The 27980-nt window shown below is 42.7% G+C and overlaps 2 protein-coding genes across 4 annotated transcripts; both read right to left on the bottom strand.

The window, feature by feature from the left end:
* Positions 1-49: 49 nt before the first annotated feature.
* LOC148126649 (uncharacterized) lies at positions 50-14438 on the bottom strand. Of its 3 annotated transcripts, none has more exons than XM_087927846.1 (2): positions 14202-14438; positions 50-6428 (listed from the first exon to the last, which is right to left on the bottom strand). In XM_087927846.1, exon 2 carries the CDS (start codon positions 6409-6411, stop codon positions 4066-4068), a length of 2346 nt encoding a protein of 781 aa, XP_087783972.1. In that variant the 5' UTR covers positions 6412-6428; positions 14202-14438; the 3' UTR covers positions 50-4065. The 3 variants fall into 3 exon arrangements, with proteins under 3 accessions (XP_087783972.1, XP_087783971.1, XP_087783970.1); XM_087927845.1 differs by having other exon boundaries at positions 50-6425; XM_087927844.1 differs by lacking the exon at positions 14202-14438 and adding an exon at positions 13709-13878 and having other exon boundaries at positions 50-6425.
* Positions 14439-15318: 880 nt separating this feature from the next.
* On the bottom strand, positions 15319-25005 carry LOC113452097 (uncharacterized). Its single transcript, XM_087927750.1, has 4 exons — positions 24666-25005; positions 23319-23401; positions 21119-21245; positions 15319-20932 (listed from the first exon to the last, which is right to left on the bottom strand). The coding sequence occupies exons 2-4, from the start codon at positions 23391-23393 to the stop codon at positions 18138-18140; spliced, it is 2997 nt and encodes a 998-aa protein (XP_087783876.1). The 5' UTR covers positions 23394-23401; positions 24666-25005; the 3' UTR covers positions 15319-18137.
* Between the last annotated feature and the right edge of the window lie 2975 nt (positions 25006-27980).

The following is a 27980-nucleotide window of genomic DNA, read 5'->3' as shown; positions in this document are numbered from 1 at the left end:
ATGTAAGACCCCCAAGAAATTTATACTCACAAAACGAAGACAAGTCTGGTTCACAATTTCAAGCGTTTATTGAACCAAATAAAAGAAAGCGGTTGTAAGCGTGGCCTCCAAGACCCTTCCCAAGTGGATTGAGTACAAAGAGAGCAAAATCCTATTTAAAAATACATAAACTAATAAATTTATACCCCTTGCACAATGCACGCCACACCTAAGAAGCCCTCCCAACTCCCCCTTATTATCTGAAACTATACAGAAGCAGTTGAAAAAAAGCATATAAAGCACTTTTCATATAGAGCATATAAAGCACTTTTTATATTTAGCACAGGTCAACAAATCATATTTAGCAAAGGTCCCAGTTTCCCATAGCTTTGCTTAACATAACATTGTGTAAACCCACAATATTGCTGAACTCAGGAACTTGAAGTAACCATGTTACTGTAAACAAGGGTGAACATGGAAAATAACTGATGGTGTAAGACAGGGGTCCCCAACCACCGGTCCCCGGACCAGTACCGGTCTGTGGAACAATTTCTACCAGGCCGCCGGTTTGCTGGGCGCCATCTTGTTTTGATGAAGAAGTGCTTCCGATGAGCTTTTCCGGGTAAAAAGCGGCATTTGGGTGCTGAAAGAATCCTCGCGCCTTAGTTTCATCGAAGGGGGGGCAGCTTTGAACAAAACTAAGGCGCAAGGATTCTTTCAGCACGCATGGCGAGCCGAGCGACTGTCCCGAAGCTGTCGTGAAACACATCAACACAGGTACAAAGGAGGAGCTGAAGGTGGCAGGGAGAAGCGGGGGACGGCTGGCTGGCTGGTCGCTTGGCTCGCCTTGCCATGCGTGCTGATGCTGGTACCAGGCCGCGGATGATTTTGTGATGCCGGTACCGGGCCGCGGCACAAAAAAGGTTGGGGGCCACTGGTGTAAGATAACTGAGTAATCAAAAATGTCTTTATTTTTTCCTTTTTATGCTTCCTTAATAGACATGTATACAGTATTATCCTTATTTGGTAAAATGTAGTAAAAGGAACACCCAGGTCGGAACTGAGGTCATAAAGAGTATAAAAATATTGTCTCAGGAAGAACTGGGGGTTCAGAATTTGTCATATTAATGCTCTGAACACTGCGCAAATAAAACCTGTACTCTCCAACCTTTCATGGTCTTGTGTCCTGATCTGAAAGCAAGAATTGCTGCTACAATACGATGAGATAAAACTATAAACTAAAGGGTCAACATGAGATTGTTTTCTATGCATCGGATATCTTATCTTGTTTTACATCTGAGGTTCACCTTGGGACGATACCCTTATCTAATTTACTTGTTGTCTGGTCCTTGGTGGATGGTCCTGTTTTCCAAGAAAATTGTGATAACCTATCACATACTTTTAACTGAATACACTTTGGGGGTTAGGGTAGGGTGTAACAAAAGGAGTACGAGGAATATTCCAGTTTAACAACACGTAAAACACTATTATAAAAGAGTAACATTATATTTTTCCTTCACCTGGGAACTGAATTGCATTTATTACCTCTGTAGAGTCCAGGCATCCCATGATCTCTTGCGACCTTCCCACAAGTAGTGTCAATGGGGAAACCAGATTCACTTAACAACCGTAGCAAGAAAGGTCATAAGATGGAGCAAAACTCATTTTACCAAATGTCTCACTTAACAACAAAAGTAGATGGCTCATTTGTGGTCATTAAATCAATTCTCTCTACAAAATACCTTTTAGTTCAACAGCTGCAAGCCTAATAAAGCCTGCTTCCAGTTTGCAGAGGGGGTGGTTCTTGGCTTATTCCCCATTTCCCCCTCAAGAATTGCACTTCCAGAGGGGCTGAAAGAAGGAAAAAGATCTTCTGAACTCAAAGGCACTTTTGGTTTTCCTCACCTTTCCTGCTCCAGCTGTGTTATCAGATGTGCCCAGCCTGAAACTGAACCCATTGAACAGAAGATTGTAAGCAAAAACTTTATTCCACAGAAAAAGTAACACAAGGAAATCTCCCTCAAAGCCTTTATACCCCATCAACGCCCACTGGAGGGCTTTAGACGGCATTTGCCACAGAGTTTACAATTTTCAGAGTCAGAAGGAATTTCCTCTTCTCCCTTTACAGCAATCCCTGCCTGTTTTATACTAACATCTTCGCCTTCCTGCATACCTATATATGTAACACAGAGCTCAGCCAAGCTATTTTTAATCTGTCCTAATGTGTGCACAGAGAAACCTCAACACGTTCGTAAATGTCACTTTGGCAGTAATATAGCACAGTTTCCTTGATTCTCCCAATTTACAGCATACTTCTTTTTCGAGGTGTTCAAATCTCTCCCATTTGTGCCTTTTGCCTTCTCCCATCGTACATTTGAGCCTCTGGTTCAGTAAGCTGAAGCATTTACACCTTTATTCTAAATGTATCCTTCTATTTAGACCTGGGGTGGGGAACCTTGGCCCGTTTATAGTTTGTGGATTTCAATTTCCAGAATTCCAGAGCTGGCATGGCTGATTCAGGAATTCTGGCAGTTGAAGTCCACAAGTCAAAAAAAGGAGCAAGATTCACCACCCCTGATGAGACTCTGACCTGCCAATCGCCAGAGGGCATACTGTGCATCCAGCCTTGTTCCTTGGGAAACCTGAGCCTTCTCCAAGGAATCTTAGGCCTCTTCGCCATCTTCCCCCTTTTGAGATTTTATTGTGAAGATTCTGGTATTTCACAATGCTTGTAATTCTTTTTGTGAAAAGCAAGGAACTATTCACCATAATTCTTCCCCATTTCCACTGTGTTGGATATCAAAAGACTTTACAATAGGAAGGCACTAGAAAAAAACCACATGCCATAATTCCATAAGTCGAGGCCAGGGGTCTCCAAAATTGACCACTTTCAGACTTGTAGGCTTCAACTCCCAGAATTCCCCAGCCGGCATGTGTGCCAGAGGAATTCTGGGGGTTGAAGTCCACAAGCCTTACAATTGCCAGGTTTGGTGATTCCTAGTCTAGGCGCTAACCTATTTTGATGTTAAGAAATACCTTCCCTATGTTTTCCAAGGTGGGCTTCAATTAACTGGTAATTGTCAGTTAGACTGAAAAAACACATTCTTCACATTCATTATTGTTCAGAGTGACAATTAATTGCTGCTTTACAATTACTCACTGTATTTACTCACTTCAGTTTCCCCCAAAATAAGCCATAGGGCTTATTTTTGAGCACCCCCAAAATATAAGGCAGGGTCTTATTTTGTGGGAAACAGAGAATCCAAAAGTTAATTCCTGATTATACAAGGAAACTCTTATTTTTAATGGATCAAAAACCTTCTATTGCTTTGGAAGCCCTTTCTCATACACCACACATTTCTACAGATTGTCCTGGGCAGGAAGCAAATATTGAGAATCAACACAAACCAATTAATCTCTATTCCTGATATGCATCTTCTAATTTTGATTAAAGTCACTACAGCTTCTGAATTTCCTTCCACACTGCACACACTGATACGGCTTCTCCCCTGTGTGGATTCTTTTATAGAGCGTAAGATTACAGCTGGGTCGGAAACTCTTTCCACAGTGGATGCATTTAAACGGTTTCTCTCCTGTGTGGAGCCTCATGTGGGAGGTAAGATTGCCACTATCATTATAACTTTCTCCCCACTCCAGGCATTTTTAAGTTTTTTTCCCTTAGTGAAGCCTTCTATGGTTCTTGATTATTTTTGACTAAAGCTATTTCCGCACACATGACATGTATGCGGTTTTTCCCCAGTGTGGATCCTCTTGTGGATACCAAGGTTACTCCTTTTTCTGAGACTCATGCCATATTCCGTGCACTTACAGGGTTTCTCCCCTGTGTGAATCCTTTTACGGATCATCAGTTCTCAAGAATCCCTGAAGCATTTTCCACACTCCTGGCACTGATAAGGTTTCTCCCCAGTGTGAGTCCTCTGATGTACGATATACTTTTTTTCCCCCATTGATGCTCTTTCCACACATGTGGCATTCATATGGTTTCTCCCCAATGTGGAGCCATTTGTAGCAAGTGAGGGGCCCTGATTTGGTGAAGCATTTGTCACATTCGGAGCACTTATAAGGCTATTCATCTGTGTGGATCCTTTTATGGATATTAAGGTGACTTATTTGACTGAAGCGCTTCCCACACTCAGTGCATTGATACGGTTTCTCTCCAGTGTGGATTCTTCTGTGGGAAGTTAGGTGGCTGGATTTACGGAAGCTCTTTCCACACTCCAGGCATTTGTATGGTTTCTCCCCTGTGTGGGTCCGTTCGTGGGCATGAAGGTCACCAGAATGGGCAAAGCGCTTTCCACACTCCAAGCATTGAAAGGGCTTCTCCCCTGTGTGGATTCTGAGATGGGAAGTAAGGGTTGCAGAGCAATGGAAGCTTTTTCCACACTGCTTGCATTGAAATGGCTTTTCCCCCGTGTGGATCCTCTCGTGCGACTTAAGATGAACTTTTTGACTGAAGCTTTTTCCACATTGCAGGCATTTATATGGTTTCTCCCCTTTATGCATCTTATTATGTAAAATTAGCGTATCATGTCTATTGAAACTTTTTCCACACTCCAAGCATTCATAGGGTTTCTCCCCTGTGTGAATCCTCTTATGGGAAGTAAGATTACTTGAGGCACTGAAGCATTTTCCACACTCTGTGCATTTATATGGCTTCTCCCCTGTGTGGATTCTTTTATGGACTGTAAAACTCATGCGGTATTTGAAACTCTTTCCACACTCGATACATGTAAACGGTTTCTCCCCTGTGTGGATTCTTTTATGGAGCGTAAGATTCAGGCAGTCTTTGAAACTCTTTCCACAGTCGATACATTTAAATGGTTTCTCCCCTGTGTGGGTCCTATTGTGGGAGATAAGCTGGCCACTCGTACGAAAACATGTTCCACACTCCAGGCATTTATAGGGTTTTTCCCCTGAGTGAACTCTTCTATGGCTCTTGAGTGAACTAGTTTGACTAAAGCTTTTTCCACACTCATGACATTTATACGGTTTCTCCCCAGTGTGGATCCTCTTGTGGATACCAAGGTAACTACTTTTCCTGAAACTCATGCCACACTCTGTGCACTTATAGGGTTTCTCTCCTGTGTGAATCCTTTTATGGATCATCAGTTCTTGAGAATCACTGAAGCGTTTTCCACACTCCTGGCACTGATATGGTTTCTCCCCAGTGTGGGTCCTGCTATGTATGATATACTTCTTTTTTTCATTGAAGCTCTTTCCACACGTGTGGCATTCATATGGTTTCTCTCCAGTGTGGAGCCTTTTGTGGCGAGAGAGATATCCCGAATCAGTGAAGCATTTTTCACATTCAGTACACTTATAAGGCTTTTCACCTGTGTGGGTCCTTTTATGGACAGTAAGACAATATGGCTTAGTGAAGCGCTTCCCACACTCGGTGCATTGATACGGTTTCTCTCCAGTGTGGATTCTTCTATGGGAAGTTAGATAGCCGGAGTTACGGAAGCTCTTTCCACACTCCAGGCATTTGTATGGTTTCTCCCCTGTGTGGGTCAGTTTGTGGGCATTAAGGCCACCAGAACTGACAAAGCACTTTCCACACTGCAGGCATTGAAAGGGCTTCTCCCCTGTGTGGATCATCTTATGTAAATTGAAATGGCCTTTTTGGCTGAAGCTCTTTCCACACACCGTGCAATGATATGGCTTTTCCCCTGTATGGATTCTATTATGGCAAGTGAGGTCACTTGCAGAGCGGAAGCTCTTCCCACATTCCAGGCATTTACATGACTTCTTCCGAGTGGGCCTTTTTTTCTGGGAATTCGGTTCCTTGATGCGAGTAATCCCCGTTCTGCCTTTCCTGAGTCGAAACAACTTCTCTCTGTGGAGGCTTTGATGGGAAATAAGCGAGGCGCTGCTTCCAAAGGTCTTTCCACAGGGGATGCATTGATGCTGCTTCTTGTCTTCATGGACCCTCTGATGTGAATTAAGATGATTTTTCTGCTTGAAGGTCCTTCCACAATCCAGACATTTGTGTGGCTCCTCTGCTTTGTGAATCTTTTTATGTGAAGCAAGAGAGCGGCTTGTAAGGAAGCTATCTGCACACTCTGTACATTTGTACATTTTTCCTTTTATTCTTTCATGTAAAGGAGGAGGAAGGCTCCTTCTGGAGTTTTGGCTGCTTTCATCTTGTTTCTCGCCAGCAGGGCTTTCACCACAGTCACATAATCCAGATTCACCACAGAGTGTTTTCTCATAGGTTGAACACACTTCCTTTTCATGGCAACCATCTGTGTCCAATAAGAGACTGGTATTCGCACATGGTAAACCAGAACAATTCTCTAGCTCCCACGTTAACTGGTTTTCCTCAGAACTTTGCTTTCCATACATCTTTTCTGCAACTTCCTTTTTCTCTTTTGGCAAAGGCGCTGCTGCCTCTTGGCCAGAATCCTCCATCTCCCATCCGTCACCTGCTTGCAACAGAAAACAAGAAAAGAAAAGTTAGCACAAACTTTAATGTGAAAAGGATCAAACACCATTGCTGAGATTTGAACAGTATCAAACTTCCTGCAAACTCCCATTGGTTCAAAGCATGGTGCTATGCTTGTCCTCCATGATACAGAATGAAAACCTGAAAATTTTGGATAAGATTATTTAAACTTTGGGGTAGAGGTGGGTCAACCATCACCTCTTCTGCTTCAGATTTAGTTCCAAGGGATACTTAAAATGGTCCTATATTCGCTCATTCATTCTTTTGTTAGTTCCTTCCTTCCTTCAATTTATTGGCCTCCCAACTTGCCTCATCTCGTTGAAGAGGTTTTCCTTTGAAAAAAACTTGCAGAACAAGAAGATTGGGACAAAGAAGAAGCCATCTTTAATGATCAAGTAATTTTATGTTGGGGAAAAAAGGAAAGGGGGGAAAGAGAATGAAAAGTTTAAGATTTGAAAAAAACCACCAAAAATAGAATAGTTTGAAACATAAGTATAATATTAGAAAGCAATAGAAGAAGGGATTACAGAAGAGAGAATTAGAAGTAGAGAGACAAGGGGGTAAAAAGGGGAGGGAGAAGGAGAGGGGATAGAAGGAAAGGAAAAGAAGTTATAAAGGACAGAAACAAGATTTAGAAAAACAGGGAAAAGGTATAAGAATTGAAAGTATAAGCCTGTTTAAAGATAATGGGTGAAAACTTCATTGTAAAAGGGATTCTGCAAAGGTATACAAGATAGTATTGTTATATTACAAATATAATTAATTTTAGAAAATATGATTAAAATGATGGATAAAATATTTATTGTAATCTAGTGGAATGTTAATAAATGAATAAAATGAATGAGAGAATTAAATTAGGAAAGGAATGGAACATTTTAATTATTAATGATTTATAAAATATAAGTGAAGAGAAATATGGGGGGGGAGAATTAATTATGGAAAGTTTATAAATGTTCCCAAGGAAGTATGATATTTAATTGAAAAGAAATGTTAAAGATGTTAAGATTTTAATGAATATGAATGATAGAATTGAATTGGAATGGAATGTGTGCTTTATTTACATATATATATAAAACCTTCTTTTAAGAATATAGTGTGTATTTTAAGAATGTACCAAGCAGAATTCGATTGGAAATGATGTATTATATTGAATGTTATAATCTTAAAGGTATACATTGAAGCTTAAATAAGAGTTGAATGGATAAAATTAAAAGATATAAAGGTGTCATACTCCAATTAGTAACTACAGGGGAAAATTTGTTTAATGAGAAAAGATAATATGAAATTGAAACAGGACAGACAAAAGTATAAATATAATGATTTGAATTGAGATGAGATAATCAAAATAAAGTTGAGAAAATTCAAAGAGGGGAAAAACTATGTAGAAAATGTAAAACAGTAATAAGATATGGAATAGAACACAAAAATGAGCATGAAATTGGGTTTGTGTCTGTATGAAGAAGCGATAACCCGGGACCATGCTATTTTCAAAAAAAGATGTTTTATTTGTATTATGGGTTTTTTTTGTGAAAACCCAAATAAAATTTTCAAAAAAACCCAAAACTGATTCTCACTCTGTTCATTGATCTTTATCCCAAAGATGCTCTTTCTAAAGGCAACTGGACTTTTCTTTTTTCCTTCTGCTGTCATCAGGGTGAGGGGAGTGGGGCTATATTATTATTTTCTTTTATTCGTTTTAATTTTTTAATATGTTTTATACCCCTGTAAGCCGCTTTGAGTAGCCATGTGTGAATAGGCAGCAATATAAATTTTCTAATAAATAAGCCTTTGTTCTTTTATCCCTTCATGCACAGCATGCGCAGGATTGCATCTGATTCCTAACAAATGAGAGAGAGTGAACTGTGAAGGCCAATACTCTCCATACCATTTGTGAGGAAAAGCCAGGCTTCATACAAAAGCATGAAAACCTCAGATAAATAATCTTGCAAATTTGAAAATCAGCAGTGTTAGGAATGTAAGTCACCTAACAGTTGGGTTGGAAAAATATATAAACCAGGATAGACATTTTAATACTGTCTCTTTAAGGGAATGCTAAAATTGTAATTGGGTGTGGTTCCTCAAACAGTCTCAAACAGATGGAGCTAGAAACCTGGGTTGTTCTGTACTTTTCTGGAGAGTGTTGCCGTTCCTGCATTGACTGTTGCTAATCATCCTTAGAGCAACACACTATTTATTTAAAGAAACCTTTAGGTATAAAAAACGATAATACAACTGATTTCTGGAGATTGAAAAAGAGTCTTTATGGCTTGAAGCAATCAGGATATGAGTGGAACCAGTGTATAGTTAAGGAATTAACTAAGATAGGTTTTGTAGCTGGCATGGCTGATCCATGTTTGTTTAAAAAGGAAAGTGATGGTGTAGTTTCATTGTTGCTATTGTTCACTGATGACATAGCATTAATCACCAAAACTGAACAAGAAGCTACTGATATAATTTCACTATTAGACAAGAACTTTAAAATAAAACAGTTAAAATTAAACAATATCTTGGTTTAAAGATAGATAGAACTAGGAGAGGATACAAAATCTCACAGACAGATAAAATTAACCGATTACTAAAGAATTTTAAAATGGACCTTTGTAAGCTGGCTAAGACACCAATGATCTAGGAGTTTAGCCATAGTGATGTTCAAAGTCCTATTTTTGATAAAGACATTTATCAGTTCTTGATTGGTAGTTTATCTTATCTCAGTAATTGGTCAAGGCCAGATATAGAATACAGTGTTAACCAATTAGCAAGGTTGAATGCTGAGCCAACTGAAAGGCACTGGCAAGCTGCTAAGCGTGTGTTAAGATATCTGAAACAATGCATTACGCATTGTATTTGGAGCCTAAGGATGAACTAAGTCTAACTGCGTATGCTGATGCAAGTTTTGCTACAGACATAAATACACGTAAATCTACATTGGGTACTGTAGTATTATTCGGAAAGGTGTTGATTGGATGGAGGTCTATTCGACAGAAACATTTAAGTTTGTCAACAATGGAGGCTGAATTCTCATGTTTGTCTTCATTATACACAGATTTAGTTTATTATAAGCAACTATTGATTGACATGGGAATTGATATAACAGATTCTATTGTTGTTTATGAAGACAACCAATCAGCAATAAAAAAGGCTTCAAATCTTGCTGTAAAGACAAGAATGAAACACACAGATTTAAGATATTTAAATGTGAGACAATGTGTGCAAAGTAAGATGATTAAGCTGGAATACTGTATGTCAGAAAATAACATCGCAGATGTTAGATCTGTAAAGCATAAGGCTTCTGTGAGGATTATGGACTTAGAATGTAAGGTTGTATATATTGTCCTATCCAAAGGGGAGAATGTTAGGAATCTAAGCCACCTAACAGTTGGGTTGGAAAATATATAAACCAGGATAGACATTTTAATACTGTCTCTTTAAGGGAATGCTAAAATGGTAATTGGGTGTGGTTCCTCAAATGGCCATAAGATGGAGCTAGAAACCTGGGATGTTCTGTCCTTTTCTGGAGTGTTGCGTTCTGCATTGACTTGCTGATTATCATTGGTCTTGGTTTGATGTGAGTCTTTTATTGAACTGTTTTTGATACTGGACTTTGTTATTGGATTATCCCTTGACTGAAAACTGACTGCTTTAACCATAAATGACTTGGACTGTTGAACTTTGCTTAACAGTTTTACTGGAAGTAAAAACCTACATTTTACTATACAGTGTGGCTGTGTGCTGTGTGTTATTCTTCACTACTCTCACTACGTCTCCCTGTGTGTGCTCATTCTCCTAACGGGGAATTACCTCAACAAGCAGTTTAGAGAAGAATACAGCAACAAAAACCAAATAATAATGCTGGAGGACTTCATGTGCATTAATTAAAAAATATATTGTGCACTACATTATCATAACAGAATCCCTTGCTTAAGGAGATCTTGTTCTTTTTGTTTTTCAGCATGACCTCTCAGTACAGTTTTTTTTAGTCAGAATCCAGAAGGACCCACTCCTCCACAGAGAAAAACACAGCTACATCCTCAAATGATACCAAATCCTGACACAGGGAGTGGTAAAAAACACAACGTATTCCATGAATATTCCTAACAATGAACACTTCAATGAATTACATGCAAGTCTTTTTCGTAATAAAAAAAACCCCACAGCTTCCAAGTAGGGCAAAGAAGCATGTAGAATACTGAATTTAGTAACTGGAACAGTAAAATCTACAATATGCTGGAACACAATTGTAATGGAATAGTTAGAGAGTGCTGACTCATGCAGGATGCAATCTATGCTATGATTGCTTGCTCTATGTAGAAAGGGGGCGTTTCCCTTTTTTCCCTCCTTTTTTCCCTCTCTGTGTTCTGCATGATGCTTTAGATTTACTTCATGATATTCCTCTGTTTTCCTGACTATCTTACGTTCTTCCTTTTCTGGATAGTGACAGAAACTGCTTAAAATACATTTCCCATGTTAAATATATTTATCTGTATATAAAGGACTACAAGCCCAGATTAAGTATCTCTAACTTGATCTGAACAGCTGGAGCCTTAGCTGCCGACCGCACAGAAGGTGCACGCCCAGCCTGCTCCGCTCTCACTGGCCAGAGGTCGGGCTTTGCCCTGCCGCCTACCAGCTATAGTGCCATTTGTTTGCTTGCTGAACTCTCCAAGGAGGGAGCTGCCTTCAGACTACCGGGACTCCCGCCGCGGGGGGAGAGGGAAGAGGTGTGGTCTCCTCGACAGGATACAGTTAGGAGTTGCCTTATTTTGCATGGATCTCCAATGCTTGGTTTTTCCTGCCAGCCTCCACAGCCCCAGTGATTGGATTCACATGTGAAGCTGGGCAGGAGAACATTAATGGATAGATAGATCGATAGATAGCTGAATAGATGGAGGGGTGGATAGATAGATGGGAGAGACAGAGAAAGAGAGGGGGGAGAGGGAGGGAAAGAGGGGGAAGAGAGTGGGAGGAAAGGAGACAGAAAGAGAGAGAAACTGAGACAGAGAAAGAGAGGGAGGGAGGGAAAGAGAGGGACAGAAAAAGAGAAAGAGAGGAGAGAGGGGGAGAGATAGAAAGAGAGAGGGTAGGAGGGAAAGAGAAACAGAGACAGACAGGGAGAGGGAAAGAGAGAGTAGGAGGGAAAGCGAAGGAAAGAGACGGGGAAAGAGATAGAAAGGGGGAGGGAGGAAAAGAGTGAGAGAGAGAGAAACAGATACAGATAAAGAGAGAGAGGGAAAGAGAGAGGGGGAAGGTGGGAAAGAGAGACAGAGAGGGAAAGAGAAACAAAGAGAGACAGGGGAGGGAAAGAGAAATGGGGGAAAGAGAGATAGAAAGAAAGAGGGAGGGAGGGAGGGAAAGAGTGGGAGAGAAACAGAGACACAGAGAAAGAGGGAGGGAAAGAGAGAGAGAAAGAAAGAGGGAGAAAGAGAGAGAGAAATAGAGAGGGGGAAAAAGAAAAATTGGAGCAGAGTGGAAAATTACCAGAAAAGAGTTTTCATAATTAGCAGAAGCTTCGTAGTGTAGCAGCAAATCACGTTTTCAAAGCAGAACATAAGACCACGAGAGATGGAAGAATACAGGTTTATTTGCGCAAAGCGTTGAGAGCATTAACATGACAAATTCTGAACCCCCTTTACATACTGGGGTTAGTTCTTTTATACCTTATGATGACTCCAGCCCAAGCCTGGGCGTTCATCTATGACCTATTTACCAAATATGGATCTTATGCTTACTTGATAATATAGAAATCATACAAAAACATGTTTTTCTGTAACAAAGAGGATGTGGTTAAGAAGACAGGATGTATGCAAGCATATGTTGTCTTTTACCGTTATCTTACACCTACAGATGTTCTTCCATGACCTTCCTTGTTTTCAGCGTTAGTTATATTGTTACTTCCTCTAAATAGGTTTCTTAAGATTCAACTTAATACAGACAGAACTGCTTCCTGTCCTTATGATTTATATGCCAGATAGTTATAATATGCCAAGCATCTAGCTAACTTATATAGTAACTTATATAAAATGTATCCTTTTCCTGGTCCTGCTTCAGTAGCTTCTGCTCGCAAGTATTAGAAGTTGCTTAATATGATCCTGTAACCTACGATACTGTAAAAACCACAAATGTACTGAACTTAATATGTTCCTGTAAACAAGAGTTGGTACGGAAAATAACGGATGGTGTAAGATAAGCACCAACGACTAAGAAGACTTACTTCTCCTTTCTATAGCACACATGGCATAGCTTCATAAGAGAAACGCCCTGGGCTAGGCTGAGGCTGTGAGGTGTATAAAAATGACACCTCAGGAAGAGCGGTGTGTGTGTGTGTGTGTTTCAGAATTTGCCATGCTAATGCTCTGAACCATTTGCACAAATAAACCTGTATTCTGCTACCCTTCTTGTGGTCTTGTGTCCTGATTTGGAAACAGGATCTGCTGCAACAAAAACGATATTACAATTTGTTTTCTTTTTCTGGTTAAATGTAATATTTAAAAATGGTTGGGGGGGAATGAAGGGACACGAAAGTGCATTTATCACGTTTTTCTTAGAAAAATTAGGTGAACTCTGCCTTGTTTATCATTTTAGGTATCCAAACCTCATTATTCAGGTTAAATCGCTGGATTGGCACTTTGCAATAATAAAGTGTCTTTTGGGTTGCAAGTTTTGGGGCACCACTCGGTCTCTATAAAAGGCCAGGCGTCGCCGGTATAGGGTCTCCTGCTTGAAGCAAGGGGATGGACTACAACAGCGACGGGCAACTTTTGGGGGCACCGCGCGCTAAAAAACGGGAAGGCGTCCGCGAGCCGGAAACCGGAAAACAAAAACAACAACAAAACCCACCATGCTCTTCTGGTTTCGGATAAGCGTGCGCATGCGCAAACCAGTTGGCCGGTTTCTTATCTGCTGGCCCAATCTGGCCTTTCGGGGCTCCTCGAGTCTCCCTGCCCGCCCCCACCCACCCCACCGTCTCTGTCGGGGTGGCGGGTCCTCCCCACCGACTCCCCCATTGCACAGCCCTGGACAGGGAGAGAAAGTTGGGTGGGGAATGCCGCCTCGAGGGGAAGAAGGGGCGCCGGTGTTCCTCGGTTGGGGAGCCAGCAGGTGGGAGAGCTTCGCCCCAGCGGTGCCCGGGAGGAAGCGCCCCTCTCCAGCCCGCCACCCAGAGCAAGCCAGGAGAGAGACACGCGCGCACACACACGCACACACGCACACGCACCCCTCACTTCTGCCAAGGGAGCGCGACTGCTTCCGGGCCAGCGCACCTCTTACCCCGGCGCCCCTTCCGCGAGCATTTGCTGGCTGGGTCGCCTGGAAGCAGCTGAGGAGGGGCAGAGCTTGTGGGCCAGGACGGGCGGGCCGGGGCTTCCCTCCCCGCAACCATCCTCTCCGCCTGAGTGGAGCTCTTGCGCGGCTCCAGCCCACGGCGCATCTGCGCTCCGGAGCGCCTGGGCGCCCCAGAAGAGCAGCCGCTGCCGCAAGAGGAAGGACAGGAGTGACTGGCTAGCTGGCTCATGTATTCGGGGAGTTGAAATCTCCCCCAGGAGGAAGTGGGGACGGGCAGGAGCGATCTTAGCAGCGCCCCAAGAAGTTGTGTGGAAGAGTCACCTGTCCCGGCACTTCCCAGGAAGGGAGGGAGGAAGGAAGGAGGGAGGGAGAAGGAGAGAAAGAAAGAAAGAAAAAGAAAGGGAAAGGAAGGAAGGAAGGAAGGAAAGAAAGAAAGAGAAAGGAAGGAAGGGAAAGGAAGAAAGAAAGAGCTTTTTACCTGGCTCTCAATAGGAATCATGCGGCTTCCTCCCCGCCCAGACGCCGCTTCTCGAGAGATGCGTGCAGCAAAAGATCCGCGATCGCCGCCGGCCACGCTTCCTTCCTTCCCGGCCAGGCACGTGGATTCCCCTCCTCAGAAGAAGTTTGCAGAGCCCAAGCCGGAAGCGTTTATAGCTCCTCCCCTCTCCGTCCAGCTCCTCCCATTTTCTCCAGGACAGAGAGCGTCTCCCCGTAGGGGGGGTCCCCCTGCCTACCCGTTACTCCCCCTCCCCCTGGTGGGATGGTCAGCTGGCCCAGCCAGCCGGAGAAACAGGGGGAGAGGGAGGGGACGGAGCTAAGGAAGGAAGAAGGGAAGGGAAGGGGATGCAGAGCAGCTGAGTTAGAAGGGAATCCCCCTTTTGGAAGGAAAGTGGAGTAGGCAGGAAAAGGAGGCTGCCTTCTCCACTGAGTCTAACAAGGCAGTCCCCAACTAACAACATATCTCCTCAAATGGCCAACATTCACGATTTGTGCCATAATAACAAATAATGGCTGCTTAGCAAGTAGTCCTCAAGTTAATGACCATCGTTTAGTGGCCCTTGGGAGCTGCAACCACCTGCCAAAAATGGACTTATGTCTGTCACTTGCGCTAAAGACCGTTGTAGAATCCCCCTGGTCACGTGATCCAAATTGAGGCACCTGGGAACTGAATCGCATTTATGACCCTTGTAGAGTCCAGGGGTCACAGGATCTCCTCTTGCAACCTTCCCACAAGCAACTTTCAATGGGGAAACCAGATTCACTTAACAACTGTAGCAAGGAAGGTCACAAAATGGAGCAAAATTCACTCTACCAAACGTTTCACTTAACAATAAAAGTTGGTGGCTCACTTGTGGTCATAAGTCAATTACCCCTAATCTCTACCTTCTCCTATACAAACAGCTCCAAGCCTAATGCAGAGAGGAGGATCTTGGCGGATTCCCCATTTCCCCCTCAAGAATTGCGCTTCCAAAATGGCTGAAAGGAGGAAAGAGATCCTTCTGAACTCAAAGGCACTTTTGGTTTTCCTCACCTTTCCTGCTCCAGGCGCTTTGCCAGATGTGCCCAGCCTCAAATTGAACACACCGAAGACAAGATTGTAAGCAAAAACTTTATTCGGCAGAAAAAGTAACACAAGGAAATCTCCCAAAAGCCTTTGTACCGCACCAACACCCACTGGAGGGCTTTACACAGCGATTGCCACACAGTTTACATGTTTCAGAGTCAGAAAGAATTTCCTCTTCTCCGTTTACAGCAATTCCTGCCCGTTTTACACTCACATCTTAACCTTCCTGTATTTGTGTAATCCAGAGCTAAGCCAAGTGCTTTAAAACCATCCTAATTTGTTCATAGAGAAACCTCAACACTTCCATAAATGTCGCTTAGCTTTCCACGATACTTCCTGTTTTCCTAACTGCATAGTTCTTTTTAGGGTTGTACAGGTGCAAATCGGTCCTATTTGTGTATTTGTGCACAATTTGGGCCAGAGGAATTCTGGGAGTCGAAGTCCACAAGGAGACCCCTAGTCTAGGCGCTCCCCTATTTTGATGTTACCAAATTCCTTCCCTGTGTTTTCGAAGACTGGTTTCCATGAATGGGCAATTGTTGGTTAGACTGAAAAAACACATTATCATTCATAATTGTGCTTTAATAACAATCAGTTGCTGCTTTACGATTAGTCCTCAACTTACAGTCATTTCCTCAGTGAATGGTTGAAGTTACAATGGCACTGAAAAAAATGATTTATGAATTTTTTCACACAACCGTTGCAGCATCCCTGTATCATGTGATCAAAATTCAGACACTTGGCCACTGGCCTGTATTTTTGATAGTTGGAGTATCCCAGGGTCATGGGATCCCCATTTAAGACCTTCAGACAAGCAAAGTCAAATGGGAAACCAGATTCACTTCACAACCATGTTACTAACCAAACAACTGTGGCAAAACTTGTAAAATGGCACAAAACTCACTTAACAACTGTCTTGCTTGGCCATGGAAATGTGGAGCTTAATTGTGGTCATAAGTCAAGGGCCACCTGTGTTTTCTGAAGCTGGTTCCCTGAATTGTCCAATTTACCCGCCAGGAAGAGCCTGTATCCGAGATGTGTAAGCTAAGCCTTAAGCCGCTTCATAATTTAGGGCATTCATAAAAATCAAGCACAATCAATATTGTATGACAGACTAGAAATCAGTTAAGCACAACCAAAGTTAAAGGTGGTGCAGACACAACACCATCCCTCCAGTTATTACTGTTGACAGAACTCTCGAGTCTTGTATTTGTTCATTAGTTCATTCTCTTCCGTCACTTTCTCACAGTGAAGAGCTCACTGGAGATCCTGCTTCTCTTTCTTCTGGCGTGACTTTCTCCACATGGGTGTAGTAGATCCACTGCTTGATTCCTTCCAACATTAGGGAAATGTGGGGAGTCAACACCACCACGCCTGAACCTTTCACCATTTAGATTGCAATAGCAATAGACTTATATACCTGTTTACAGTGCCTTACAGCCCCCTCTAAGCAATTTATAGAGTCAGCATATTGTCCCCAACGATTTGGGTCCTCATTTTACCTACCTCGGAAGGATGGAAGGTTGAGTCAACCTTGAGCCTGGTGAGATTTGAACTACCAAATTACAGGCACCCAGCAAACAGTAGCAGCCTTCAGTACTGCAGTTTTAACAGTGGCAACGTTTCCTCTTGAAATATTTCAGCATTTTCTCTATACTGTCGAGTAGAGTAGAATAACAGAGTAGGAAGGGAGGTCTTGGAGGTCTTCTAGTCCAATCTCCTACCTAGGAAGGAAATTCTACACCACTTCAGACAAATGATTGCCAAACTCTTCTTAAGAACTACCAGTGTGGGAGCATTCACAACTTCTGGGGGCAACTTGTTCCACTGATAAATTGTTCTGTCAGGACATTTCTCCTTAGTTCTAAGTTGCTTCTCTCCTTGATTAGTTTCCACCCATTGCTTCTTGTCCTCCCCTCAGGTGCTTTGAAGAATAGCTTGACTCCCTCTTCTTTGTGGCAGCCCCTGAGATACTGGAACACTATCATGTCTCCCCTAGTCCTTCTCTTTCCTAGATAAGACATACCCACTTCCTGTAACCATTCTTTATTTGTTTTAGCCTCCAGTGCCCTAATCATCTTTGTTGCTATTCTCTGCACTCTTTCTACAGTCTCAACATCTTTTTTACATTGTGCCAGTCCCCACCTTGTCTTGAAGGTGTTCTCCCAATCGTGCTTTTTTTCAAAAGTCAACTGGACTTTGTTTCTTCTTGAAGACATTTCACTTCTCATTGAAGAAGAAACAGAAGTGAAGAAACTTCTTGGATGAGAAGGGAAATCCCCTCAAGGGAAAAAAACGTCCAGTTGCCTTTTGATAAAAGTACCTTTGGGAGGAACCGCAGACTGGATGACTGAGAATCTCCATAGCCATCCGGAAGTGTTAGTTCCCAAGTCCCTCCCTCCCTTTGCTGTTCGCATTGACAAAAGTTGATCATTTGTTGTATGTTATGTACACTTGTGAACGTATGCATTGGAGACACAGGCCTTGTATGCCCAATCTCATTTGGCCAATGAGAGTATTCCCTTCCCGTCCCCATTTCTACATTCAGTTCCATTTCTGTTCTTACTGTTTGTAATCTTATTCTACTCTACTCCAGCACAAAGATCTAATATCCAAAAGTTAATTCCTAGTTCTACAAGGGGACTCTTCTTTTTAATGATCAAGACGTTTCTGCTGCTTTGGAAGCTCTTCCCATGCTCCATGCATTTTTCCAGAATTTCCCGCATAATTTCTATGGGCATGAAGCAAATTTTGAGAATCAACACGAACCAATTCACATCATTTGCTGAGCGTATTCTTACGGCAATTAAAGTCACTGCTGCTTCTGCATTTCTTTCCACACTCCACACATTAATATGGCTTCTCCCCTGCGTGGGTTCTTTTATGGAGCATAAGATTCCTGCTCTCTTTGAAAGTCTTTCCACACTCTAAGCATTTATAGGGTTTCTCCCCTGTGTGGATCCTATTGTGGGAGGTAAGCTGTCCATTCACACGAAAACATTTTCCGCACTCTAAGCATTTATAGGGTTTCTCCCCCGTGTGGATCTTATTGTGGGAGGTAAGCTGGCAACTCACACGAAAACATTTTCCACACTCCAGGCATTTATAGGGTTTCTCCCCTGTGTGGATCCTATTGTGGGAGGTAAGCTGGCTACTCACACGAAAACATTTTCCACACTCCAGGCATTTATAGGGTTTCTCCCCTGTGTGGGTCCTATTGTGGTAGGTAAGACTGGCATTATTTTTATAACATTTTCCACACTCTAAGCATTTATAGGGTTTCTCCCCTGTGTGGATCCTTTTGTGGGAGGTAAGGTGGCCACTTACATGAAAACATTTTCCACACTCCAGGCATTGATAGGGTTTCTCCCCTGAGTGAAGCCTTCTATGGATCCTGAGTGAATCATTATGTTTAAAGCTTTTTCCGCACTCAGGACATGTATACAGTTTCTCTCCTGTGTGGATCCTCTTGTGGATACCAAGATAATAACTTGTCCTGAAATTCAGGCCACACTCCATGCACTTATAGGGTTTCTCCCCTGTGTGAATCCTCCTATGGTTACCAAGGACACTACTTCTACTGAAACTCATGCCACACTCCTGGCACTTATAGGGTTTCTCCCCAGTGTGGATCCTCTTGTGACGAGAGAGAGCCGCTAAATTAGTGAAGCGTTTGTCACATTCAGGACATATATAAGGCTTTTCACCTGTGTGGGTCCTTTTATGCACAGTAAGATTACTTGCTTGATTGAAACGCTTCCCACACTCGGTGCATTGATACGGTTTCTCCCCAGTGTGGATCCTATTGTGATAGGTAAGACTGGAACTATCATTATAACATTTTCCACACTCTAAGCATTTATAGGGTTTCTCCCCTGTGTGGATCCTATTATGGGAGGTAAGTTGCCCACTCACACGAAAACATTTTCCACACTCCAGGCATTTATACGGTTTCTCCCCTGAGTGAAGCCTTCTATGGAAAATGAGTGACTTATTTTGATTAAAGCTTTTTCTGCACTCATGACATGTATATGGTTTCTCCCCAGTGTGGATCCTCTTGTGGATAACAAAGCAACCATTTGTCCTGAAACTCATGCCACACTCCATGCACTTATAGGGTTTCTCCCCTGTGTGAATCCTCTTGTGGATATCAAGGACACCACTTCTACTGAAACTCATGCCACACTCCTGGCACTGATATGGTTTCTCCCCTGTGTGAATCCTTTTATGGATCGTCAGTGCTCCAGAATGACTGAAGCGTTTTCCACACTCCTGGCACTGATAAGGTTTCTCCCCAGTGTGGGTCCTGCTATGTATGACATAGATATTTTTTGCACTGAAGCTCTTTCCACACGTGTGGCATTCATATGGTTTCTCTCCAGTGTGGAGCCTTTTGTGACGAGAGAGATTCCCTGAATCAGTGAAGCATTTGTCACATTCAGGGCACTTATAAGGCTTTTCACCTGTGTGGGTCCTTTTATGGACAGTAAGAGTATATGGATTACTGAAGCTCTTCCCACAATTGGTGCATTGATACGGTTTTTCTCCCGTGTGGATCATCTCGTGTGACTTAAGATTAACTTTTTGACGGAACCTTTTTCCACAGTTCAAGCATTGATAAGGTTTCTCCCCTTTATGCATCCTATTATGTAAGGTTAGAGTGCAGCGTTGGCTAAAGCTTTTTCCACATTCCAGGCATTCATAGGGTTTCTCCCCTGTATGGATCCTCTTATGGGAAGTAAGATTACATCGGGCACTGAAGCATTTTCCACACTCTGTGCATTTATACGGTTTCTCTCCTGTGTGGATCCTCTTATGCAAATTGAAATTACTTTTTTTTGCAAAGCTCTTTCCACACACCATGCAATGATATGGCTTTTCCCCTGTATGGATCCTATTATGGCAAGTGAGGTCACCTGCAGAGCGGAAGCTCTTCCCACATTCTAGGCATTTATATGATTTCTTCCCAGTGGGGCTTTTTTTCTGGGAATTCGGTTCCTTGCTCTGAGTAAACCTCATTCTACTCTCCCTGAGTTGATCCAACTTCCCCCTGTGGACGCTTTGGTGGGAAGTAAGGGAGGTGCTGCTTCCAAAGGACTTTCCACAGGAGATGCATTGATGCTGTTGCTTCTCTTCGTGGACTCTCCTGTGTGAATTAAGGTGGTTTTTCTGTCTGAAGGTCCTTCCACAATCTAGACATTTGTGTGGCTCCCCTGCTTTGTGAATCTCTTTATGCGAAGCAAGACAGCGGCTTGTACCGAAGCTTTCTGCACACTCTGTACATTTGTATGGTTTCCCTCCTTCTTCTATTCTTTCATGTAAAGGAGGAGGAAGGTCCCTTCTGTGGTGTTGCCTGCTTTCATCTTGTTTCTCTCCAGCAGGGCTTTCACCACAGTCACATGATCCAGATTCATCACAGAGTCTTTTCCCACACCTTGAACACACTTGTTTTTCATGGTAATCATCAGTGTCCAGTAAGACATTGGTATCTGGACAAGGTAAACCAGAGCAATTCTCCAGCTCCCCAGTTAGCTGGTTTTGCTTCAAACCGTGCTTTCCATACATCTTTTCTGCAACTTCCTTTTTGTCTTTTGGCAAAGGTGCTGCTGCCTCTTGGCCAGAAACCTCCATCCCCCATCTGTCACCTGGTTGCAACAATAAAAAAAGAAAAGTTAGCACAACCTTTAGTGCAAAAGCAATCAAGCACTATTGCTCTATTTGAAGAGTATCAAACTTCTTTCAAACTCCCATTTGTTCTAAACATGATGCTTATGCTTGCTATTAAGATGATTGAACATTTGACCTTTGGCTACTAAATTTAAATCCCTTACCTAATGAGGCCACGTTCCTCTTGTTTTCCAGCATGACCTCTCGGTACAGGGCTTTTTGCTCAGAATCCAGCAGAGCCCACTCCTCCACTGAGAAAAATACAGCTACATCCTCAAATGATATCAAATCCTGACATAGAGACAGGGGGGAAAAGGACAACATATTCCATGAATATTCTTAACAATGAACACTTCAATGAATTACATGTGAGTCTTCTTAATGAAAAACCTCCATAGCTTCCAAGTAGGGCAAAGACCATGTAGGATATTGAATTTAGTAACTGGAACAGTAAAGTCTACAATAGGCCAGAACACAATTGTAACTGATTAGTTAGAGGATGCTGACTCATGCAGGATGCAATCTACGCTACGATTGGCTGCTGACAGTATAAAGGGGGCGTTTCTCTTTTTTCCCGCCTTTTTTCCCTCTCTCTGTCCTGCATGATGCTTTAGATTTACCTCAGGATGTTCCTCTGTTTTCCTGACTATCTTACATTATTCCTTTTGTGGATGGTGACAAAGACTGCTGTAAATTTCCATGTTAAATATATTTATGTTTATATAAAAGTCTCCAAGTCTATGTCAGTGTCTCCAACTTCATCTGGGCAGCAGCTGCGCTCTCTACAAAAGCCAAGCTTGGACTTTACTGTTTACTTTGGGCTTTCATGTTCACCACTTTAAAAAAAATGCAGAGTATATAACTATAATTGCATAATGTATAAATTAAATGTGAAATGAGATTTGAATGGATAACAACTATAAGATATAAAGGTGATAAGCTCTATTTGGTAATCACAGGGGAAAACTTGCTTTTTAATGCCTGGAAGGGGAGGGAATTATTTTTTTTTTCTTTTCCCTGGAAAAAGAACGTATGAAGTTGTAAGCAGGACAGAAAAAAGTACTGTCAGCTGGTGTTCCATTCAATATCCAAGAAAGAAATACTTACTCTTTTAATTAGATAAAAGGTAACTTTTACTGGAAATCAAGTGGTAGCAACAAAAGAATTCTGAATCTGAGAAAATGGGTGCGTAAATCACATATACAAAGTAATGGCAATGTTCCCACCCCCAATAGTTCAAATGGTTCTTCCAATTAAAAGTGAATATCATCATGTGGATATCTCCAGGTGGTGATGAGGCTTCTGTCCATTGACCTTGGCATACTTTGATAAAGGTTTGCAGCTGCGCATAGAAGAGAGAGCAAGGAATAGAAACCTAAGCAAGAATGTATTCCCCCGTTTATACAATTCTGTGTGTAACACCTCCAGTTCACTTCCCATAATTTTCCCCCCTTCTCCCCGTTACTTATGACAGCCGAAAGATGCAAAAAGCAAAGGAAGAAAATCTCGAAGGCTGACAAATACAAATATAATAATTAGAAAGATATAGAAATTTAGAAAGAGCTATGTAATTGAATTAGAAAGCAATGAGATAATCAGAAATAAGGTTGAGGGAAGTAAGGGAAGGGAAAAATTATTGAGAAAATGATAAAATAGTGTCAAGATATGAAATAGAATATAAAGATGAATATGTAACTGAGATTATGTCTGTATGGAGATGTGATAACCTGGAATCATGCTGCTCTCAAAAAAGATATTTTATTTGTATTATGTTTTCTGAAAATCCAAATAAAACTTTTACAAAAAAAAAAACCCAGAGTAAAGACCACAGAGTACAGAGTTCAGTTTTGGTCACCACATTACAAAAAGAAATGTGGAGACTTTGGGAAAAGTGCAAACAGCAACCAAGGATTAAAGGCTTTGAGATTAAATGACACAAAAAACAGTTGCAGGAACTGGATATGGCCAGTCTAGAGAAAAGAAGGACCAGGGGAGACACGATAACAGTGTTTCAATATTTGAGGGGTTTCCACAAACAAGAGGAGGCTCAACTTATTTTTCAAAGCACCAGAAGGCAGGAGAAGAAAACAACGGATGGAAACTAATGGTGGATAAAGGCAACCTGGAATTAAGGAACAACTTCCTGACAGTGAGAACAATTAACTAATGGAACAGTTTGCTTTCAGAAGTTGTGGGCTGGAGGTTTTTAAGGAGAGACTGGACGGCCACTTGTCTGAAAGAGTATAGGGTCTCCTGCTTGAAACAGGGGGATGGACTAGAAGATCTCCAAGATCCCTTCCGATTGTCTTATTCTGTTATTGGGAGATTGGCACATGAGGGGAGGGGAGGGAAGAATCCTCCTACCTGCGTTGGAAGCTCAGCTGCTGTTGATCCTCTACTACAAATAACTGGGGTTCCCGGAGATGAAGACAAGGCCATGAGAGGGTCTAGGAGTGGGGAAAAAAAACAGCAAAGGAATAATTGGCTATCAAACATCCTAAGGACATTCTTGAGCATCCAGTGCAAAAGGCTGATTTTAGCCTATTTCTAGATTAACTAGGGGACTGACCCCTTTAAGTGAGTCCTTTGCAGCCACAGCAACAACACACAGAAGCTCATTCTCGGTGAGAGGAAAACTGAAAGGTGTGGAAGGACCAGGGATTGGATTCAGAAGCAGATTATCTCAGCCGTGAATGTGTGCATTAAAGGACCAACTCCGTTATTCTACGTTGCTATAATGTTCACCTTCCCTTATGAGATAATCAAGGAAGATTACAAAAACTCTTCTTTTACAGCTGGGACTTGAAGTGGGGAACTAGTGGCCTTTTTTGACGGCTGGACTTCAACTCCCAGAATACCTGAGGCAGCTGGCTGAGGAATTTTGGGACTTGAAGTCCACCAGTCATAAAAGGTCCGTAACTTCCGCACCCCTGGGTTACCTCTTGGGAGCTGTTAAGATATGTGGATTTTCAACACACGTGGGAAATTCTGGGAGTTAAAGCCAAAAATCACAAGGTTGCCCAGGTTGAGAAACAATGGCCCACAGGAAAGTGCGACGCCTCTTTAAATGCACCCCAAATTCAGTTTAATTGGACGATGGAAGCCAATTCCGGGAGGAAAGGAAGGCGGGCGAAGAGAGGAAGGGGGTCCGGAGGAGCCTTGAGCCGATGCTCTCTCCGGAGGGGGCTCGTCTCGAGCGGCTCCCCGAAACAGCAGCGGCTGGGAGGGATCGCCCCACTTTTCTCCCCGCCGGTTTCGCGGCCCTTCAACTCCGAGCCTCCTGGATGTGAAACGGCCCCAGAGCAAAGGAAGCGACGGGAAACGGTCAGGAAGGGCCGGCAGAAAAGAAAGGAGAATAAGAATCATCTCCCCCAGGAGGAAGTGGAGCCCCAAGAAGCTGCGCCCCAAGAAGCTGCCTTGAAGGCTCACCTGTCCCGGCATTTCCCAGGAAGGAAGGAAGGAAGGAAGGGGAAGGGGAAGGAAGGGAGGAAAGGGAAGGGAAGGAAAGAAGGAAAGAAGGAAAGAAAGAAAGAAAGAAAGAAAGAAAGAAAGAAAGAAAGAAAGAAAGAAAGAAAGAAAGAAGTGGGGACGGCAGCAGCGATCTTAGCAGCGTCCCAAGAAGCTGCTTTGAAAGGGTCTCCTGTCCCAGCATTTCCCAGGAAGGAAGGAAAAGTGAGGGAGGAAGGAGGGAAGGAAGAAGCAGCTTTTTACCTGGCTCTCAATAAGAATGAGGCGGCTCTCTTTCTCTCCTCTCCTCCGCTCCCCTAGAGACCCGGGCAGGAAAGGATCCGCGATCACCGCTGGACGCGCTTCCTTACTTCGCGGCCACGCATGTGGATCCCCCACCCCGGAACGACCCCAGCCAGGAATTTGCAGAGTCCAAGCCGGAAGCGCTTATAGCTCCTCCCATTCTCCGCAGGGCGGGGAGCACCGCCCACTCGGGGTCCCCCTACCCGCCCCCCTTCCTTCTGCCCCGGGGGAATCGGTCCCGGGTGGGACCGTCAGCTGGGCAGGGAATCCAGGGCTGCTTCTCCCCAGGCAATCAGAGAAACGGGAGAGAGGGAGGGGAAGGAAAGGTATGCGGAGCACCAAAAGTTAGGAGGGAATAGCTCTTTAAGAAATGAGCAGGATCTTGTAGGTCATCTAGTCCACCCCCCCAAGCAAGAGACCCTACACCATTTCTGACAGTTGGCAGCCCAATCTCTTCTTGAAAGCCCCAACTGATGGGCTTCTGAGGTCAAGCTGTTCCATTAGTTGATTGTTCTCACTGTCAGAAAGTTTCCCCTTATTTCCAGGTTAAATCTCTCCTTGTTCAGTTTCCACCCATTATTCCTTGTCTGGCCTACAGGCGCTTTAGAAAATAGCTTTGTGGCAGCCCCTCAAATATTGGGACACTACTATCATGTCTCCCCTGGTCCTTCTCTTCCCTAGACTGGCCAGGCCCTGTTCCTGCAACCATTTTTCATATATTTTAGTCTCCAGTCCCCTAATCATCCTGGTTGCTCTTCCCTGTACTTTTTCTAGAGCCTCAACATCTTTTTTTATAATGTGGTGTCCAAAGCTGGATGCAGTACTCTAGATGTGGTCTTACTAAGGTTTTATAGAGTGGCATTAGTACTTCCCTTGATCTTGATTGTATCCCTCTGTTAATACAACTTAGGATTGCATTAGCTTTTTTATGGCTGCTGCAAACTGCTGGCTCCTATTTAGCTGGTTGTCCACTAAGACTCCAAGATACCTCTCACAGTTACTGCTATTGAGCCTGGTTTCACCCAGTCTATATGTGTACTTTTGGTTTTTCTTGCCTAAGGGTACAACTTTACTTTTCTCTACATTAAATTGCATTTTGTTAGATATGGCCCAGTGTTCTAGTCTGTCAAGATCCATCTGGATCTTGAGCCTATCTTCTTGGGTGTTAGCTATTCCTCCCAGCTTAGTATCATCTGCAAATTTGGTAAGTTCCCCTTGTATTCCCTCATCTAAGTCATTAGTGAAGATATTGAAGAGTACTGGGCCCAAGACAGAACCTCGTGGCACCCCACAGCTTAATTCCCTCCATGTAGACTTAAACCCATTAAGGACTACTAGTTGAGTATGGCTTGTCAGCCAATTGCAAGTCCATCTAGTGGTGGTGCTATCTATTCCACTTTTTTCTAGCTAAGAAGTAGGTTGTGATCTACTTTGTGGAATGCCTTGCTGAAATCTATATTATGTCCATGGTATTTTGCTGGTCAACTAGTTCAGTCACTGTGCTGAAGAATGAAATAAGATTGATTTGGCATGATTTGTTTTTAACAAACCCGTGGGGACTACTAGTTATTACTTGTTTCTAAGGTGCCTGTGTGAGATGTAAGACCCCCAATAAATTTATACTCACAAAACAAAGACAAGTCTGGTTCACAATTTCAAGCGTTTATTGAACCAAATAAAAGAAAGCAGTTGCAAGCGTGGCCTCCAAGACCCTTCCCAAGTGGATTAAGTACAAGGAGAGCAAAGTACTATTTTCAAACTAATATATTTATACCCCCTGCACAATGCACGCTACGCCTAAGAAGCCCTCCCAACTCCCCCTTATTATCTGAAACTATACGATGAGTTAAACTATAAACTAAAGGGTCAACATGAGATTGTTTTCTATGCATGGGATATCTTATCTTGTTTTACTTCTGAGGTTCACCTTGGGAGGATATCCCTTATCTTATTTACTTGTTGCCTGGCCCTGGGTGGATGTTCCTGTTTTCCAAGAAAATTGTGACAAGCTATCACATACTTTAACTGAATACACTTTGGGGGTTAGGGTGGGGGTTAGGGTAAGATGTAACAAAAGGAGTGAGAGGAATATTCTAGCTTAACAACACATAAAACACTATTATAAAAGAGTAACTTAATATATTTTCCCTTCACCTGGGAACTGAATTGCATTTATGACCTGTGGAAAGGGAACTTCACGAGTACAGTGGTGTCACCCAAGCAGGAAAACCCCAAAGGAACATCAAGCCAGCCATAAAACAAACTTGCATAGGAAAAGGAATCAAATAAAAGGTATTAAAGAAGCCCCTTAGACGAAAGCCCAAATAATTAAGAAAACTAGGGAAACAAGAAAAGAAAACCCTTACAAACACAGGACATGCCAAATCAGCAAAACAAACAGACAAAAGACACAAAATATATTGCAAAGGAGACAGACAGGAGATTGCCACAAAACAAATATAAGAAAACATTAGGACGAAACTGATAATCCAATCAAACCACCCCGCGGAGTTTACCCTCCGGCGGAAATGAAGACAACCCCTGACAGGATTTAAAATATTAAGAAATACAAACACAAGCACTCACACACAAAAGGAGAAAACAAGTATAAAAACCAGGGGCTTATCATACAAAGCTAGCTAGCCCCAGGAATACAGACTTCTTGCTATCTCTTGCCTTCCTGAAAATAAAAAGATCCAGCTTTCAAGCAGTTGTCTGTATCCATGCACTGGAGCTCTCCCAGCGGGAAAATCGAATCTTCAGAAGAAAGGCATTTTCTAAGCCTTTCAACAGACCCTTGTAGAGTCCAGGGGTCACGTGATCTCTTGCGACCTTCCCACAAGCAACGTCAATGGGGAAACCAGATTCACTTAACAACCATAGCAAGAAAGGTCACAAAATGGAGCAAAACTCACTTTACCAAACATCTCACTTAACAACAAAAGTTGATGGCTCACTTGTGGTCGTTAAATCTATTCTCTCTACAAAATACCTTTTAGTTCAACAGCTGCAAGCCTAATGAAGCCTGCTTCCAGTTTGCAGAGGGGGGGTTCCTGGCTTATTCCCCATTTCCCCCTCAAAAATTGCACTTCCAGAGGGGCTGAAAGAAGGAAAAAGATCCTTCTGAACTCAAAGGCACTTTTGGTTTTCCTCACCTTTCCTGCTCCAGGCACTTTGCCAGATATGCCAATGTCTCAAATTGAACCCATTGAAGAGAAGATTGTAAGCAAAAACTTTATTCCACAGAAAAAGTAACACAAGGAAATCTCCCTCAAA

The sequence above is a fragment of the Pseudonaja textilis genome, chromosome 2 (assembly GCF_049901715.1).
Source record: "Pseudonaja textilis isolate UNSWEBS1 chromosome 2, rPseTex1.2, whole genome shotgun sequence".
In the NCBI taxonomy this organism is placed as follows: Eukaryota; Metazoa; Chordata; class Lepidosauria; order Squamata; family Elapidae; genus Pseudonaja; species Pseudonaja textilis.
The sequence above is the reverse complement of the archived record's forward strand: the minus strand, read 5'-3'. Positions and strand labels throughout refer to the sequence as shown.

Excerpts from the sequence above, each read along its gene's own strand:
- LOC113452097 (XM_087927750.1), bottom strand. The coding sequence starts at position 23,393 with ATGGCCTTGTCTTCATCTCCGGGAACCCCAGTTATTTGTAGTAGAGGA. Across the intron at positions 21,246-23,318 it reads CAGCTGAGCTTCCAACGCAG|GATTTGATATCATTTGAGGA; the intron begins GTAGGAGGATTC and ends TCTCTATGTCAG. Across the intron at positions 20,933-21,118 it reads GAGGAACGTGGCCTCATTAG|GTGACAGATGGGGGATGGAG; the intron begins GTAAGGGATTTA and ends TGTTGCAACCAG.
- LOC148126649 (XM_087927844.1), bottom strand. The coding sequence starts at position 13,868 with ATGCGCCGTGGGCTGGAGCCGCGCAAGAGCTCCACTCAGGCGGAGAGG. Across the intron at positions 6,426-13,708 it reads CTCGCGGAAGGGGCGCCGGG|GTGACGGATGGGAGATGGAG; the intron begins GTAAGAGGTGCG and ends TGTTGCAAGCAG.